We start from the raw sequence: 17613 nt of genomic DNA, 5'->3' as shown, positions 1-17613 counted from the left end.
GGAGCAGAGCTGGGCAGAGCAGAGCTGGGCAGAGCAGAGCAGTGCGCCGAACCGCGGTGCGCGCCGGCAGCAGACCCGCGCAGGGTGCGCGCCGCGGGGAGCGAACAGCAGATTGCGAGCAACCAATGGCGAGGGCAAGTCGAGGTGGCACCAAATTTCCCGCAGCCAATCGGCTCGCGAGGGGGAGGAAAAAGAAGGAGAAAAAAAAAAAAAAAAAAAAAAAAAAAAGGAGGAAAGAAAAAAAAAAGAAAAAAAAAAATAGCCAGGCATCATGCGAGAGCCTGGCCCTCGCCATCCTCCTCTTCCTCAGCATCTTTCCTCCCGCCCCCCGGCCCGCCCCGCCTCCCCTCCCGGGCACGCCGAGAGCCAAGCCCCTGCTGCTACTCGCCGCCCGTCGCGCTGACCCCACGCATCTCGCAGCGGGCAGAGGGTCACAGGGAGGCCGGGGTGCCGAGAGCCCGGCCCCGCTTAAATACCTCCGCATCCGCCTCTCCAGCCGCACAACTCGCCCGGCGAGGGGCCGACAGCAACCAGAGTCCCGCAGCAGCCGCCGCCACCGGGGACATTCGCGCACCGCCTCCGAGGGACAGGGACACGGCAGCCACATGCCTGCGCACTTGCTACAGGAGGAGGTAAGAGGAGGGCTTTGTCCGCTCCTCGCCCCGTCCTGTTCCCTGCTCAGGGGAACGGCCCTGGCATCCACGCGTGTCCGCGGCACACGTATGTGCGTGGCGGCGCGGGCCACTTCTCGGCCGGGAGGCGAAGACGCTCGCTGCGCTCGTAGGGCATCGCTCAGCCTCCGTCGGGAGACAGTGAATGAAACGGCGGCATCTGCCGCTGGGAGCAGCGCCCGGAGAGGCTTTGGCGAGGGGGGAACGATCTCGAATATACTGAGCGTGAAATACGGGCTTGTTTCAAAACATCCATCCAAAGCTGCTAGCAGGGGATAAGTCCTTTGCGGTATGAGGTCGTGGGGATCTGGGGAGTGGAGCGCTCTGGCTGTGGCTTGTATTTATTATTCATTTTCCGAAAAGAAAGGGCTCTCGCTTCGCAGCGTTTTTAAAACAAGTACTGCAGCAGGGAGCGTCTCTAGGACAGACGCAAGGTGAAAGCGGCCAGCTGCCCAGATGAAATGAATGGCTGTGTCTGCATTGCCAAAGCCGAGCAAACATACAATGGGGAGACGGCCCATTTTTGGCAGAAGGCAGCCTGAATAACAACCCGGCACTGGGAAGATATGTGGAGTTAGAGAACATTTGAGATTTTATTTATTTTTTTGTTTGTTTGCCTCCCGGCCGTCACACTCCCCAGGGGTGCAGGGGCTGATCCTGTACTCCTGCTCTCACATTCTCATCCTTCCCCATTGTGCCTGTGCTGAGGAATGGGAGGTAAACCACGGCCCCCTGCCTCGCCTGTCACCAGCACGTGGTGGCTCTTCCCATCCTTTTGTGCAGGTGTTATGACCTTCCAGGGATGGTGTGATGTAAATAATTATATTCCTTTCACCACCTGAAATGGATGCCAAGGACAGTGTGCTCAGACCACGTTCCTTGTTCTTGACGTGTACTTTGGGGCATATCCTGGAGGCTGGGAAGAATCCTGTCCCTGGATCACACTGGACGTACTAAAATACACGGGACCTGAGATTCAGTGCCCTGGGGGCCCTGGGCTAAAACCTTGGAGCTGCAGCTGGCTGGTTGCCAGGATCACCTATGCAGTGTTTGATGCTGGTAGGGTACGTGGGGGGGCGTGGAGATGGAGAGCACATCTGTTGTGCACATGAGAGCTGCAAAGTCATTCAGAAAGGAGGGAGAGCTCACAAAGATGATTTAGTTGATGCTCTCCCTCTCTCAGCTATAGACCCCAGATCGGTTCCTGTCCCATTTTCCTTGGTGGGAGCCGCAGGAGTCATGGTAGCCATGAAAGGATAAAAATCTGTGGGTTTTTTTTTTCCTCCTGGTTTCCCTGGTCTCCAGCTAAAGAGCTGCTCACTTCTCCCTCCCTCCTCCAATCCCAATCCTTTCCACCAGGTCTGTAACGATGGAGCTGTTTCACAGCCGTTTTATGGTCCTTTTGATTTAAGGTTAGTTTACATGTGAGAAATGACCTGTTTGATTATATCAGTATAATTCTAGCAGCAAAAGTATGTTGGTAAAATTCTTCACTTGTCTACTGCAACACAGTAAGAAGTTTTTTTTTTTTCTTCTCTGCTGTTTTCTTTGTACTCTCCCTCCTCCTATGTAACTCTGACTGTGACATAATCTATCACAGAGGAGAAAAATGCAGTTCCAACCTCAGATTCTTATTGTGGAAGCAGCATGTCCATATGGGGAGTATTACCCGTCTAATTATACCACCAGATCTCTGCTGGGAATTTTTCCTGCATAGACAAGTCTTCGGTCTTTTTGGTTTATTGTCTTCCAGCCAAGGAAGAAAACTGTGCCTTCCTGCCAAAATGTCAGATGAGAATATCTGACACTTTGGAATGGGCAGGATTTTTATTTGCCTAATCTCTGGATGAAAAGCCATTTCTCACAGCTCTTCTTGCGGGATTGCCTCTGAATTCTCCAGCAGCTTGGAGTATCACACCCTCAGAGTGACATTAATTAGAGAAGCAGGGAGGGTTGGCCAGTGGCTGGGATGAGGGGGCGGCTGGTCCCAGCACAGCGGTGCCTGGGCACACTGGGAGCAGCAGGGTGCTCAGCAGCATCTAGGGTTTATCTTTTTCTAGCTAGGGTATGTTCAGTTGTGGAAGGAAAAGCTTAGAGGGCTCCCTGCCTAGCAATGTTACACTTCCCAGATGTGAGGAATCTCCTGGATTTGCCAACTCCTCCCCATAGGAAGGTATGCCTGTAACCCTCTAGTTTCTGCCCTCGGGAAAGGGAGGAGTTGGAGTGGCCATGTAAGCTGCCTGGCCTGATTTGAATACTTCCCTCAGGAAACTAGGCCATGGCGGAGCGGTGGTCCTTCATATATCCTGGCTGCCCAGGGTTCAGTCTGCTTTTAATTCGGGAGAGCTTTCTCTTCAGAAGGGAGCCCCGCAGCTGCAGGCTCTGAGCTCAGCCATGGCCTCTCCTGCTCCCTCTGGGTTGCTTCCCAGCCCTCTGTGCTGCGCAGCCCACGGCCCCCAGGCATGGAGTCAGGGCTGGGCAGCACACCCCCACCACCCACAGCCCACGTGCACAGCATCTCCGGGTCAGGCCCAGGCGTGCACTTGGGCTCAGGCCTGCGGAAGGGGTGCGAGCGCCAGCAAACACGCAGCTGTCAGGATGGAGGTGGAAATGGGTGATTCAGGGTTCAGTGACCTGTTTCATGAGGGTCAGTCCTGCCTGCTCTTTTCGTCATGCGTGCCTGCTCGGGCGGGCTGTTACTGTGCCAGGGAAAACAAGCATGTGGAGAGGGAATGTTGTGTCATGGTTACAGGAGAAAGCCGGGAGCCAGATCCAAAGAGCTCACTTCTTATACCTTCCTGTCCTTGCATTGGTGGTCTCAGCTCATGGGATTGCCTTCCAGTGCCTCAGTTTGCCTGGTAAAGAGTGAGAGGGATAAGGAGCCCAACAGCAGCTGTGAAGCAGGGGCTGTGGGGCTGACTGGTGTGTAGGCGAGAGGTCCTGTTGCATCCCAGCCGGGATGGGGAGGCATGGGGACACAAAGAGGCTTTCCAAAGGAAAAGTCTGCCGTTACCTTGTGATCCCTACTGGGGTAACACAAAGACATTGGAGGTTGGGAGAAGCCTGACGATTTAAAAAAAAAATCGTATTTCAGATCATATTTCTCCCCCATCTCTTTGTTTGTTGCAAGATTTCTTTTATTTTTGTCTGGTTGCGTACAAGGCCAGACTGAAAGCCCACCTTAAAACCGCCCACTTATAATACTGGAGGAAAATAAAAATCCTTGCAGCCTGCAAAAGAACTCACCAAACCACTGATAGATGAAAATACTGGCTTTCAAGTGTTTTTGTTTACTTTTTGCATGGTTTCCACCATTCCCTTCCTCTCCCCAGAAAGAAAAAGCCCTCTCCTTTTCACAGACCATCACTACATTCTTGCATTTGTAACCACCGATTTCTTGTCTTGTTTTCCCTTTTTCCCTTTCTTGAACACATCCATTGCCATCTCTCCAAGGAGTTCTCCTCAGCTTCCAGCACCACCACTGTCACCTCACGGGTGACCAAGAACGGGAATGCTGCTGTGGAGAAAGACTTACTTGATCATGACACCTTGGCAGCAGAACGAGGCATGGTAGATGATCTCTTTGATGAAACCTACCGTGAGAAGGAAGGCCCCAAGCCCCCTCTGCGATACGTCTGGAGGAATATAATCCTCATGAGCCTGCTGCATCTAGGGGCCATAATCGGGCTGACGATGATCCCTTCTGCAAAGATCCAGACCCTGGCATGGGGTAAGCACATTTCTCTGCTTGTTTCTCAAAATCTGCAAACATGGTTGTTGGGTGGGATTTTTTTTTCTCTCCAGGATTCAAGAAGGAAAAGTAAGTGGAGGTCTTCTTTTAGAAGATGCTCAGCCAGCTTCATAGCAAGCTAGGAAACACTAGCAAGTGTCTCCTTTGAGGGAGGAGGATTTGACAGGGACTGCCTGGATGATTAAAGAGCAAACCTCTGCAAGGGCATTAGATAAGATAGAGAGAGGAACTTTCCTCGTGCTTCAGTACTGCATCCTTGCTGGCTCATGGAGGTCCTCTGCCTGGCAGGCATTTACTATAGGAACTGGCAGAAGTAGGGGCCCAATCTTCTGGAGTATCCAACCCTTACAGGAACAGTCCTGATGCTGAGTGGGAAAAAAAAAGATCTTTAGACAAAGCGATTCTAGTCTGCTAGACTTTGGAGTAAGACACACCTGAATACAGCGCCTTCTGAGGTGAAGCACAGAAAACATTTGATGGAGCACAATGACAGTCCTGGAAAGTTAGAAAGAAAGATATTAGCAAGAGCCCATTCAGGAGTGGCTGGGAATAGAAGATATAGGGAATTTGGTGAGAGGCTGTTGCCCAAAGTAACCATTCCTATGTAAGTCTACAGATACTCCATGTGTTTGTGAGGGGAAAAAGACAAAATACAGTTGTGCTAAGGGTAGAAGTTTATTCTTGTATCATTCTTATGAGAACACAATTAGCCTCCATCATCCCAGAATTAAGTGTGACAGCTTTCAAAAAATAAAAAAGCAGCTCTCCAGGCAGCGAATTCCAATAGAAAGCACAACCAAGCAGAAGGTAGCTAGGAGAAGCTCCTTTTTTTCTGAGACCTATCCCTGAGCAAGAACCAAACTTCTATGACTGCTTGAAAGACAGCTGGGACTGAGGCCCAAGCTGCTGGGGAGCCTCACTTTCCATGAGGCTTTATATGACCTTCCAAAGGGTTCAAGAAGCCAAACCGTTCCCAGTGGGGAGTTCTAGAGATTGCATCCAGCCCTTGCCTTTCTGTGAAGCAGAGCATCCTGAAATGGGAAGCCCCAGTCATATTCAGAGACATGCTGGAATGGCAGCAGTGCTTTTAGTTTCAGCAGTGTCCCTGTGAAGTACTCTGGTGGGAGCAGCATTCTGGCCATCAGGAGGACAGGCCCCAGTGAGGTCCTCTTGAAGTCTCTTGCACTGTCTTGCTGCCCCTGCTGGATGGGACCCGGGTTGGGACATGCTCTCAGTCTGTCACCCTGACAGCTGTGAGCTATAAGCATTGCATCTGGTAAGGAGATGGCCCCCTAGGCTGCCAGACTTTGTGCTTCCCCAACTACTTAAGCATCTCACAGTAAGACGCCTGGGGATGAGCCCACTGGATGCCACAGGACTCAAGAGTCTGGCTACATCATCTGCAGAAACAGAGGCAGTGTTCTCTGTTCCCACACTGTCAGCATGGCCTTTCACAGGGATGTTATGAAAGAAAACGTTGCTGGCCTTTCCCTTGTGAAAACTTGACAGGCCTCAAGGACAGGCTGCATTTTTCCCTGGGGCTGGCAGGGCTTGGCAGGACATGCAGCCTTAGCACAACATTGGAGGAGTGTTTCTGGGCTGTCTGTGTGGTGGGGTGTCCCCTTCCCGAGCTCTTGGCTGCAGGCAGGAGCTGCTGACCTGTCTCACAGCAGCGTACTGGCAGCCCGAGTCATCTAACCCCCACCCAAACAGCTTCGGCTTTACAGCAAGGAGGAGGGTGAAGCTGAGCTGGGCCTACTATTTTAATGTCTGCTGAGATGTGCTGTTATTTCCAATCCATCCAACCCATCTCCTGGAGCTCTCCCGAGATACACAGGTGGGCTTGAGCATCTCCATTCAGAAGGTAAATGATGCCTTGCACTCTGCTGAGCCCCATCTTATCCTCAAAATGGTCTGTGAGGCAGTGTCCTTGCAACCATGTGCTTGTTCAGGATGCCTGTATGGCATACTATGGCACTTCTTGGGAATCTGCCCTGCTTTTTTTTCTGACCCCAGTCACTCCTCTTCCTCAGCCAGCTCTGATGTGAAGTACCAGTGGCTGTCCAGCCACTGTGAGGCACTGCATGATTCCTCAGTGGCTTCTGGAGTGACAAGTGTCATGGGAAGGGAAGAATGTGGAATTTGAGGAACTGCATTGTTTTGGGATAGCTGAAGATCCGTCCTGTGTTAATGCAGCTGCGGTGGCTTCAGAGAGCTCCCTGTCCTAGATCACATCCTCTGGAAAAGGACCATCCTTTCTCTCACTTTGCAGGCCAGACAAGGCTTTTCCAGCACATTCTCTGGGGCTGGGATGCTTCCTTCATAAATTTGACTTCTCAACAAGGCTCCTTGCTCTCTCTTGCACTGTTCTTGTCTCAGCTCACTACCTTTTTTTGAAGGGGCGTAGAGAGCCTCTGTAACTGTTATCTCATAGTCTTGCTGTTACCTTTCCAGCAAGGAAAGGACAACAGTTCCCCTTTGACACACAAAGACAGAATATCAGGGACTTGTCCACAAGCCATGGGCTCATGGCAGAGCAGCTCTCCCAGTTGTAGTTTTGGAGCTGTTGTTTTTTGTTTGTTTCTTTGCTTAGATCATTCCTTCCTGAGGCTATGTGCATGTAACATAAAATCATTGTGGTCCCAGATGTTCTCTATTGTGTCAGGTAGCTGATCTACCCTACTGTATTTTTTATAAGGAGCAATCCTCCGCTTGTATCCTCTTCATCTAGGCCAATGTCTCCTTGATGTTTCTGTCCCTCTGAAACCAGTTATATTGGTGACTGTGTCCTCTTTTGTTTTCATTTCTCTGTGTGCTAATTCCTCTTTGTCTCCCAAGCTCTCGAGCCCTGCCTTCATCATTGTTTGCTGTTCTGCATTGCTGTGTGCATTGTATCCCCTGATCTCTTTCTGGTACAGAGCTTCCCAGAACGAGCTGGGATTGTTGATCAGGTGAAAGCTCACCATATTTAAAGCTTTCTGAGCCCTTCCAGTGCTATGGCTTTCTTGCTGGCTCCCCTTTTTAATTACTGTCTTCTCTACACTTGACAAAATCTGGTCCAGACAATTTATTTCTAGGGATTGTGGGCAGATTTTGTTTCCTTTGCCAGACTGATTCTGGAAGGGATGGATGCAAAGGGGATGGACAGTTTCTCACTACTCACTCTTCCAAAACATGATTTGCATGTTGTCTTCCTGGCCCTCAGGTACATCAGATGGTGATAGTTGTGTTAACCCCTGATGACCCGACTCCTTGCAGCGGTGGCAGAAATATGGATTGATACTTTTCTGAACCATAATCTTGCTGGATAATTTAGGCAACAGACAGCCTGAAAATCTCCAGCAAAATGTTTATAGAAGTCTGATTCTGCTTTCCCATTGAGCCTGCTACGGGCAGCACCTCTCCTAGTGTCCTCTCCAGGCTTAATTTGCAGGCAACGGTGCTTCTCTGCTGAGTGCAGAGGGGAAGTTCTGACTTTGCCAGACAAGGAAGTTAAAGTTTAGCAACAGCAGCTCCTATTGCTCCTTCTAAACACTGTTCCCCTTATGCTGCCTGCATGTGTTTCCTTACTATTGATTCATTTCTCCCGAGAGCAGCAACTGTTTGCTATCCTCACAACCTGGCTAGGTTGGACTGGGAAGCAAACAGAAAACAATCTAGAGCTGTAGCTTTCCCTCCGTCCCTCTAAGCAGAAGCCCAAGGACACCTGTGGGAGGAGGGACAGCTCTTCATGTAAACATCCTTGATGGCTGAATGCAGGTGACAATGCCTTTAGCACATTCCTGGCTTCCCATCATAACTTGAGGTCTCAGTCTGAGCCGCAAAGAGGTAGAGGCTATTGAGTCATATAAGCAGAACTGAATTGAAATGTTTTTTGATTCATTTTTTTGGGCTGCTGAGTGCACTTTACTGCCAGTGGTCATAATTCTTTGTATTTCATTTGAATGGGTCATTGGCAACATCACCTGGGATGCTGCAAATACAGTGTCTTCTGGATATTCTATACTGCAAAGCCACAGTCATGTCATGGTACTGAACATGACGCTGAAACCTCAGTTGATGGAGTTCTTCAGTCCTTCATTTGGGGGAGCGTGACAGGGCAGCTATGAAAGCCTAGGCTACTTCATCTCACTTTCCCTGTTTCCTTTCCAATTCCCATCCTAATGAGTGATCTTGGAGAAGCTCTTCTTCGTTCCCTGCAAGATGCTCATTCCCTAAGTCATAGTCATCTGTTCAGGGGGATGAACCCCCTGAATCATCAGGGTACTGATTCCTCTGTTCACCAACATTTTTTTTGATTGTCCATGTCCTGTTCCTGTTCCATTTATCACGGTCATAACGTACATGTCTGACAGAGCTAATAGCCCCCAGGAAGAGTTCAGGTTTCTTTCAGTCTGTGTGCCATATATGCATAGCCAGATAACCAGGTCCTTTCCCACAGCACACTTCTGCTCCTTAGATAAAGTACAGTTATTGTATGTGGGCAAGATGCAAGGCAGCATGGAGTTACAGTTAGTTGCAGGACAGCATGTGAGAGAAAGGGACGCCTGAGCTTAGCCTATAAATAGGGCCTGTACTCACCTAACCTGGTATTTACTTTCTAGCACCGTTAAAGATGATGAAAGATTGCACAGTTCCATTTCCATGCCCAGTTCACCCTTAACTCACACTTTCTTGCCCCACAGTGGGGAGCTGGGCTACTTTCCTAGCAAGTTACCCCCTACATCCTTGATCCAACATCCACTGCAAGCCACCATTGTATTTTTTTCTATGGACTCCCTGTTTGGTGTTTCTCATAGAGTATGTAGAGGTTGGAGAGGTATTGCTCTCAGCTCTGGTTTAAACTGCTTGTCATTCTTGGAAATCTACCTCAGCTGCCAAGATGTGCACAGTAGGTTACCCAGAGGTTTTATGAAATCTGCTTTGCAGGGCATAGCAGCCTTTGCCCAAGGGAGAATGATGGTGTGTCACACTCCTACCACTAATAGGAAGTGTCTGCAACATCCAGAAGTGGGTTTAGTTGTTACTGCAGAGTCTGATATTATTCAAATCAGAGTCAAAACCCTGGATTATCTGAATGAAGGAACTGATTTTAGTCATGTTACTAACAAAGCATTTTCTGAATTAAAGATAAGCTTGGTAAGATCCATTTGGCTGGAATGAATGGTACTGTCAAGTGTACTGGTGATCATTATCAATGGGCCTACTTCTAGGAATAAGGAGCTGTCTGCAGGATTAAGTGAATTGGCTGAAATCTGCAAATTTTTGCCAATGATGGAGTTACCTTTTGGGAAAGCAGGAAATGTCTCTTCTCCTAGAGCTCCCATTAGATTGGTAGGTTAGATATTTTTCTAGCCAGCTCAGACTAAGGAAGGGAGCAGAAGAGAAGCCTAACTATGGGCTTGAGCTGCCCTCCTAAATAACTCTAAGATAATCTACTACCTTTAGGTTAAAAGAATGCAAAAGAGTGACAACAGGTGAGATAGGGAAGTGAAATCTTTGATTGGGAAATATGGGAGGAACGGGGGAAGCCACTCCCTGGTAGACGCATCTGTTAGATGCACCTCTCTTCCTCCCAGAGCAAGCCTATCTGATGAGGGAAAATGCTTTGTACTCAAGTAACTGCACTCTCAAGTTGATACATTACTGCCCTAGTATATGCTTTCCATGGGTTCTTCTCTTGAATACACAGCTTTGGGGGAAGGTTTGCCTTTCTGTTGCTTTGCCTGAAACTGTGGTGCAGGCTGACTTGCTCTAACTGCTCCAATGCTTTCATTTCCTCTCCAGCCATTCTGTGTTTTGTGTTGAGTGCACTGGGGATAACAGCTGGATCTCACCGCCTCTGGAGCCATCGATCCTACAAAGCCTCACTGCCCCTGCGGATCTTCTTGACTATTGCAAACTCAATGGCCTTCCAGGTAAGCACCTGCACCTTGTGTGAAAACAAGTCCTCAGAAAGAAGTGCTCCCCTGAGTCTGTGTTTCAGATACAGGGCACAAGATGATGACCGGTTCCTCTCTCCTACTGCCTTTTGTTAGCAAGTAACCTACCCTTTCCATCTAACATTGTGGTGCTGAAGTCCATCTCATTGCCTTCACATTGCCCCTTCAGAGGGTAACTGTGAGATGAACCTTGCTAATGAGATGGGGAAGGACTACTCACCAAGGTCAGGGGTAGGAAAGCTCTCCAAAGCAGGAATGTACGCTTCCCTCAAGTACATTCTCCAGTTCTTGCCTTAGGAGGATCTGTGAAGGAGGTGTGGATGTGCCAAGTGCTCTCCTGCTATTTGAGTGGCCTCATCCTCTTCTTTCTGCACTGCTGAAAAGAGGGGGGCACATCTGCACAGACTGGGGAGCAAGGCTGTGGAATCTACTGCTGCAGAAAGACCAAGCACTTGAGCATTTAGGGGTAGGCTTCTTTGATTTTGGAATAGTGACTGTGAGGAACAACCCTGATTTGAAGTCCTGCCACTGGCTTGCAGAGAGTCATCCCAGAGCAGTGATGTTTCAAGGAGAGAGGCTTGGGCCCATTCTGAGTGGCCCAACTGACTTGGAGGCAGCTGATAAACTCCTCAGGATATTGCCTAATCACTCATGAGAGCACTTCATCATCTGCAAAAGCAAACAAGCAGGGCAGTCCTTAGGGACTGCATGAAGTAGCAGAGATGGCCCTGAAGAAGTTAGAGTGAAAACCCTAATTGAATTGGCATAGAAAAATTATCAGTCCCTCCTGTTTATTGCTGTGGAGCAGCTCTAATGGAACTCCATTCTCCAGCTGTACTAGAGAGGACTTCATACAGGATAGCTACTGTGTAGGAAGTAGTGGGTTGTATGGCAGGCTGTAGCACTTTCTGCTGGAAGAAGGTGCACAGAAAAGTGCTGGTACTTTGCCCTTAAGTAATTTTCCAGCTGAGGTGTGGGGAGAAGGGTAAAGCCCAAGTGGACCAGCTATTTTAGAGCCACTGTCTCACTTTGTTCATTGTGCAGCCATAGAGGATATAATCGTTGATGTGTAATCAGAAAAGGGAGGGAATGTTTTCTCCAGTCTTGAAAAAGTTTCTAAAACACCATTCACTTTCCTATTCTCTGTTAGCACCAAATTAGTTTTTCATGAAGAAGAGGAAAGACCAAGCTGTTGATTCCAGCTACTGGTCCAGTACTCAGCATGGGAATGAGTTGGGTTGCTGTGCATTGGCCAGTCCCATACAAAGACCATCCTTCACATGGTTGTAGGGCAGAAGAGGGAAAGAATTTGCTGAGTTATTGCTATGGGGAATAGACAAAGATAAGAGACAGACAGATATTCCAGCTTCAATAGGAACTAATCCAAAGTTTTACTGAAAATTCAATACCATTCCTCTTGAGTTTTTTCTTTTAATAGTTACTCTCAACGAGATCAAGAGAAAGTTTATTTGCAATTTACCTCATTCCTGTTGTTGACAGCAGCTCTAAAATCAGACTTGTAACTATTCAAGCCAGAAAAGATCATAGATTGTCTTATCTGAGGTCCTCCAGAGAATGCCTGTCAGCTGATCAAAGACCTGCGGCTTCTGGTTTCAGAGAATTTGAGCCCTATCTGGCTCTTCCATTGTGAAGACCAGATAGCTGCAGTGCAGCAGAAGCTCCTCTGGTTATAGCCTATAAGCTGGAAACTGCCAAGGAGGGAGGGTTCTCTGAAGCTTCGCCTGCTGACCTAAGAAAGTCAAGGTTGCAGCTAGGACTGGTCCCAAGCTAAGATCAGTAGAAAAGAGATATGCTAAAGTTTGGATCAAGATTCTGAGTTTTCTGCCTTGAAATCTCTGATATGTGTTTGTACAGGTGGTGTGAAAGACAAAATAGTACTGTGCTCTAGCTTGAAGGCCTGGCCTCTCTACAGATTTGTGCCTGCTACCTCCAGCAGAAGGCATAGAAGTTCATAGAAGCCCTATGTTTGTAATGAGATTAAGGAGTCTCTCAGAGACTCCTCTAACAGAGGAAACAGAGAAAATAGAGATGTGCATAGATCTGTTTCTTGCTTTCTAGGATGCTGTAATACATGGCTTTAAGCAAATTAAGATCTTGCTGTAGAGGAATGAGTACAGGCTCATTGAAATCTATTCTTAAAAGTGGCCAAAGCAAGTGTTTTGTGATACAAATGATGAAAGCTTTGACATTTTTCAAACCATATTGATTTCCTAGCTCAAAATGAATGGGCAAATTTTGGTAACTCTCATTGAAGTTGTGTGTTTATTTCTAAATCTTTTAAGATTGCTTGATTAAAAAAAAAAAAAAAAGTTTAAAAAAAGGATTGCCCCCAAGTCAAACAGATTTGGCAATCCCAGGAAAAGTAAGGCAGGCTGACCCATGGAAAATGTCACTGTAGAGTGAAGGGGCAGGTTGATCAATACCTACTGGCAGCTCTAGGGACATGGTCAAGAGACCAGTGCGTGCTGTGTGAGGGAGGAGGCATGAACTGGCCAGTTAGGACTGGGTGTTGTGGGGTGGGGGAACAAACAGAACCAATCAAAGTCTGTGATGCTGTAGAGGATGTGCAAACCAAGATCTAAAATTAACTAATTAAAAACAACAACAAAAGGGAGTAAAAGAATTAAAAAGAAAAAAGAAGCCGATGCTAAAGAACAAAGAAGATCCAACCTCTGCTTTAAAAGTCAAAAACCTCAAATCCTAAAGAAAGACAGAACGACTAATACACATTCACGTCAACAGGATTTTGTAGGCCCTTTTGTAACTTTGAAGGGAGCATCTCAAGCCTTAGCCCTAAGTTTCTGCTCATCTTGCCTTGCAGAATGACATCTATGAGTGGGCCCGGGACCACCGTGTCCATCACAAGTTCTCTGAGACAGATGCAGACCCTCACAATGCTATGCGGGGCTTCTTCTTCTCCCACATCGGCTGGCTGCTGGTACGCAAACACCCAGATGTCATAGAGAAGGGCCAGAAGCTGGACCTGAGTGACTTAAAGGCTGACAAAGTGGTGATGTTCCAGCGGAGGTAAGTAGTGGGGTGTGGGATAGAGTGGGAACCCCATAAGCGAGCTAGGGAGCTCCTTTGGTGGACTGTGAAAGGAGGTGGGATGTCATGTGAGGAATGTGAGTCCTTGGTCTGCCTGAGGCTTTGCCATGGGATGAGCTCTGTGAGAAGTCAGCTGTGCCTCTTCTATAGGAAGCATTTAGAAGCTGGTGCCAGGGTTCCAGCCCTCCCACACCCCTTTCTCACCTTCCAGCCTTGTAGCACCTCACTCATGGGCTGAGTTTCTTACCACAAGCCACTTTCATGCCTGCTTGCCCACAATCCCCCTGCTGCCTGGGCTGGCCCAGAACCCACCTATGCGTGCCTCTGGGCCATCCCTGGAGAAACTGTGGTTCATGTTCCAGGTCATGCCTCTGCCACCCTCCCATCGGTCTGCTGGAAAGAGATGAAAGATGAGTTGAAAATGGGGACATGAGAGGGGCAGTCACTAAGGACAGTCTTGATTCATTTGTGCCTTCTGTGTGGAGTGTCTGTCATCTGTCTGGGGCTGTACTGGGGCTCACCTTTGGAGAAGATGAGCTTGTCACCAGGACTGCTCTCCTACTTTTTGTGAATTTTGCTTGTGGATCACCAGAGTGGCTCAGCTTCCCCTACTCCTATCCTTCCAGTGTGAGAGACCCAGTATGCTCAGCTATTTGAACAGGGCAAGCATCCTCTGCTTGCATTTGTCTGTGGGTTATTGGCAGACAGGGCCAAGTGCAAGGAGGAGATGCAGCACTTGGCCAGAGCTGGAGAACAGACTTTCCGTGGAACCTTCTGCAAATGTGGCATTGCCTTATAGAGACCAGCATAGCTAAGGGATAAATGGGAGATCGGGAAAAAGGCAGCAATTGGTGTCTGGACTTACTGTGATGGGGACATTTCTACATATGTGTAGCTGGGACATATGTGTGGCAGGAGTTTAGTCCACATCTCTTGCTCAGAGGTAAGACTTGGAAGTCTCCAGCAAGGGCTTCTGTGCACCCAGGGTAAAATATATGGGACTCAGCATTGAGATATTTCTGCACTTGATTTTCCCTGTATGACTCAGACAAAAAAATCTCCCAAGGGAGGACTGAACCAGCCCTGCATCTGCCACTGAACAGTTTCCTCCTGGTCCCTTCTTTTCCAGATACTACAAGCCATCGGTGGTGTTGCTGTGCTTCACGCTGCCCACTGTAGTGCCCTGGTACTTCTGGGATGAATCCATCATCATCAGCTTCTTCATTCCAGCCATCCTGCGCTACACCTTAGGGCTCAATGCCACCTGGCTAGTGAACAGTGCTGCTCACATGTTTGGCAATCGGCCGTATGATCAGAACATCAACCCACGGGAGAACCCACTGGTCAGCGTGGGGGCCCTAGGTATGTTCAGCATCCATGATTTTCACTGCTGGTGCTGCAGCTGTTTATGGAGATTTCTGTGAATCCAGGTGTCCTCATTTCCCCTACATCATTCCTCTCCTGCCCTGCAGCTTTTGTATGTGGACGTGTTTCCCGGTCTAGTCAGTGAGTACATAAGGGCAGTGGGGTTATCAGCTTCCACTAGCCTCTCTGCAGCCTGGAAAAGACTCTGTTAGACTTAGCACCTCCTTATCTCAACAGCAGTTTTTTTATTTACCTTGCTCCAAGGTCTCTCTGCCCTGTTTACCAGACCAAAAAATTTGTTCTGCATTCTCAGCTTATCTCTCTTAGATTTATCATCTTAAAAACCAGCAGATGCGTATTTGGATGTGCTCTTAGCGTGGCCAGTGATCTGGGGCTACTAGAAGATGAGACAAGCCAGATCTTGTGCATTTTCCCAAATTCTGAGAATCAAGGAAAGTATATCCTAGCATTTGCCCATATCTGTTCCCCTAAACTCAAATCTCAGCTGCTGTACATCCCTGTATATTACAGTTGCTGCACTGATTTCCATCACTAAAAGACCTATTCTTAAGGTTTTAGTAGAGAGGGATTTTTACTACAGAGAGCCAGGGGGTAGGAGCAGGAGTCCAGGCAATGTAATTGGGCATTGAAGCCCACCTTAACACTCTCTAGAGCAGAGGATAACTGGCTTATGTAGATTGCTTAGTAGAGGTCTCTCTGCATTGCTCCCATCTGGAAACACCTTCTCGATTTTGGCGTTAGGACTGTTAATTGGCCTCTCTTGGTTTGTCATGGACTTGATGCAGGTCTGTCAGGTAGCTCAACCTATACTAGAAGGTGTCTTATTGTGGCAGAGGAAAATCCATTAGGATTCCCCCAATTTATTGGTGCAGTCTATGAACAAGAAGTTTTATAGGCTCCTGGCTGCATGCTCATTTTCTGCCAAAGTCTCATAAGTCCTCTCTGGCTGTCATCAGCTCTTTTGGGCCAGCACAGGCTTCCTCTAGTGCTGGACTATTTCCAAATGAAATGGGGCAAATTCACAGAGGAAAAACTGCGCTGAGAGGAGAGAGCAACCTAGAACCAATCCAGAGCCTGTTGGAGGGCTGTGGTGTTTGGGCCAAGTAAAAGGGGCCCTAGCCTAGAGCTCTTCCTATCTTCTCCTTGGTCTTGTTTTGCAGGAGAAGGTTTCCACAACTACCACCATACATTCCCCTACGACTACTCCACCAGTGAGTTTGGCTGGCGCTTCAATTTAACCACAGCCTTCATCGACCTCATGTGCCTCCTGGGGCTGGCCAGCGATCGCAAGAAGGTCTCCAAAGAGGTCATCTTGGCCCGGAAAATGCGGACTGGAGATGGGAGTCACAAGAGCGGCTGAGTTCCTACTCCCCTTTGCACACACATCCACACCTCTCCTTCCTCCTTTTTCTCCCTTTCTCCTTTCCTGATCCCTCTGAACACGCTGGACAAAGGTTTAATGTTCTGTTTACTAACTACTGAATAATGCTACCAGTTTGCTTACGATAATGATAATGAGTTTTAACCTCCTCCATGGTGTATTTTACGTGATGTATTTAAGACCTGGAGCTCTGCCTCTGTAACACCAGGCTACCCCTTTCCCCCTCCCCTGTCCCTTTTTGTTCTCATTTCTAATTCCTCTGCCCTGTCTTCTGCTTTACTTCATCCCTGCCTCCCCAGGTGGAGGAGCTGGTGGGAAGCAGCCTGGGCCATTGCAGCCCTCTGCATACCACAGTGCTGAGGGATGCCCATACCATCCAGCTGAAGAGTTAAGCCAAAGTCAGTGTGACCATCTCCCCAAAATTCCCACCTCTCCTTCCTCTGTCCCTCCTTTCTGAAGGGCTGCTGATGCTTGGCATGGCTAAACTGCTGTCTGGGATAAGCAGCCCTGTCCCTTTCCCTTACTGTTGGGTGCAGAGTGTGGGGAGTGGTCTCCTCCCCACCTCTCAGCTCTCTGGTGGTGGGAGGAGAGCCCCAAAGGTGTCTGAGAGCTCCAGGCAGGTCTTGGGTGGTTTTGTTGGGTGCAGCCAAGATTTTGCCAGCAAATAGGATGTGCCAAAACTGAGAGGGGGAGAAGGATGTAAACCAAAGCTTCACCACTGTATTAAGCTGCTTTACATGCTGGAGGAACAGTGTCCCCACAGATGTCCTGTTGTCTCTGTGTGCCCCAGGGTCTGGGTGCAGGGACACAGGAGATATGGCTGGTATGGCGAGGGAGCACCTGTGTGCTCAGGAGGGTGTGAGGACATCTTGGAAGACCTACAAAGCATGTCTTTCCCTCTGCATGGGCTCTCGATTAATAAGTGCCTGACAAACACTGAGATGGAGCGAGATGGCAAGGAGCTGAGGGGGTTTTGCAGTCCCCAGCTCCCTGAGGGATGGGGATGCACTCTCTAGAGAACACAGGAAGATAACGCAGCTCCTCCTTAGCCCCTTAGCTTGTTTCCTGGCCCCCTGTGGCTGCCAGCCTGCTGCTCAGCCTGGTGAACAAGCTGCTGTCCCGCTATGCAGGCAGCGCGGGTGGTGAGGCAGCGCAAAGGTCGGTTATATCACCCAGGCCTGAGACAGCGTGGGCAGGCAGCTGAAGGGCGTGTTGGGAAAAAGAAGTTCCTGTGGGTGTTGTTTCCTGTAAGCTGCACAGACTGCAGCAGGAGTTCAGGCAGTTGGATCGTGGGCACAGTGGCCCCTCACCAGGCTGAATGTGCTTTTTTTTTTTTTTCCTCCTCAGCTTCCCTCACCATTATCCACTTTTATTTTTGCAATTAGTTTTAGCAATAGTATCAATTATGTTGCT

At 48.7% G+C, this 17613-nt stretch overlaps 1 protein-coding gene across 1 annotated transcript; it reads left to right on the top strand.

The window, feature by feature from the left end:
• Positions 1 to 605: 605 nt before the first annotated feature.
• SCD (stearoyl-CoA desaturase) lies at positions 606 to 16179 on the top strand (the record flags this gene model as incomplete). Its single annotated transcript, XM_079536200.1, has 6 exons — positions 606 to 632; positions 4125 to 4401; positions 10210 to 10340; positions 13207 to 13412; positions 14563 to 14795; positions 15980 to 16179. The coding sequence occupies 6 exons, from the start codon at positions 606 to 608 to the stop codon at positions 16177 to 16179; spliced, it is 1074 nt and encodes a 357-aa protein (XP_079392326.1).
• Positions 16180 to 17613: the final 1434 nt, after the last annotated feature.

Source organism: Tetrao urogallus (genome assembly GCF_951394365.1).
Source record: "Tetrao urogallus genome assembly, chromosome: 5".
Lineage (NCBI taxonomy): Eukaryota > Metazoa > Chordata > Aves > Galliformes > Phasianidae > Tetrao > Tetrao urogallus.
This window is presented reverse-complemented; position numbering and strand designations above follow the sequence as displayed.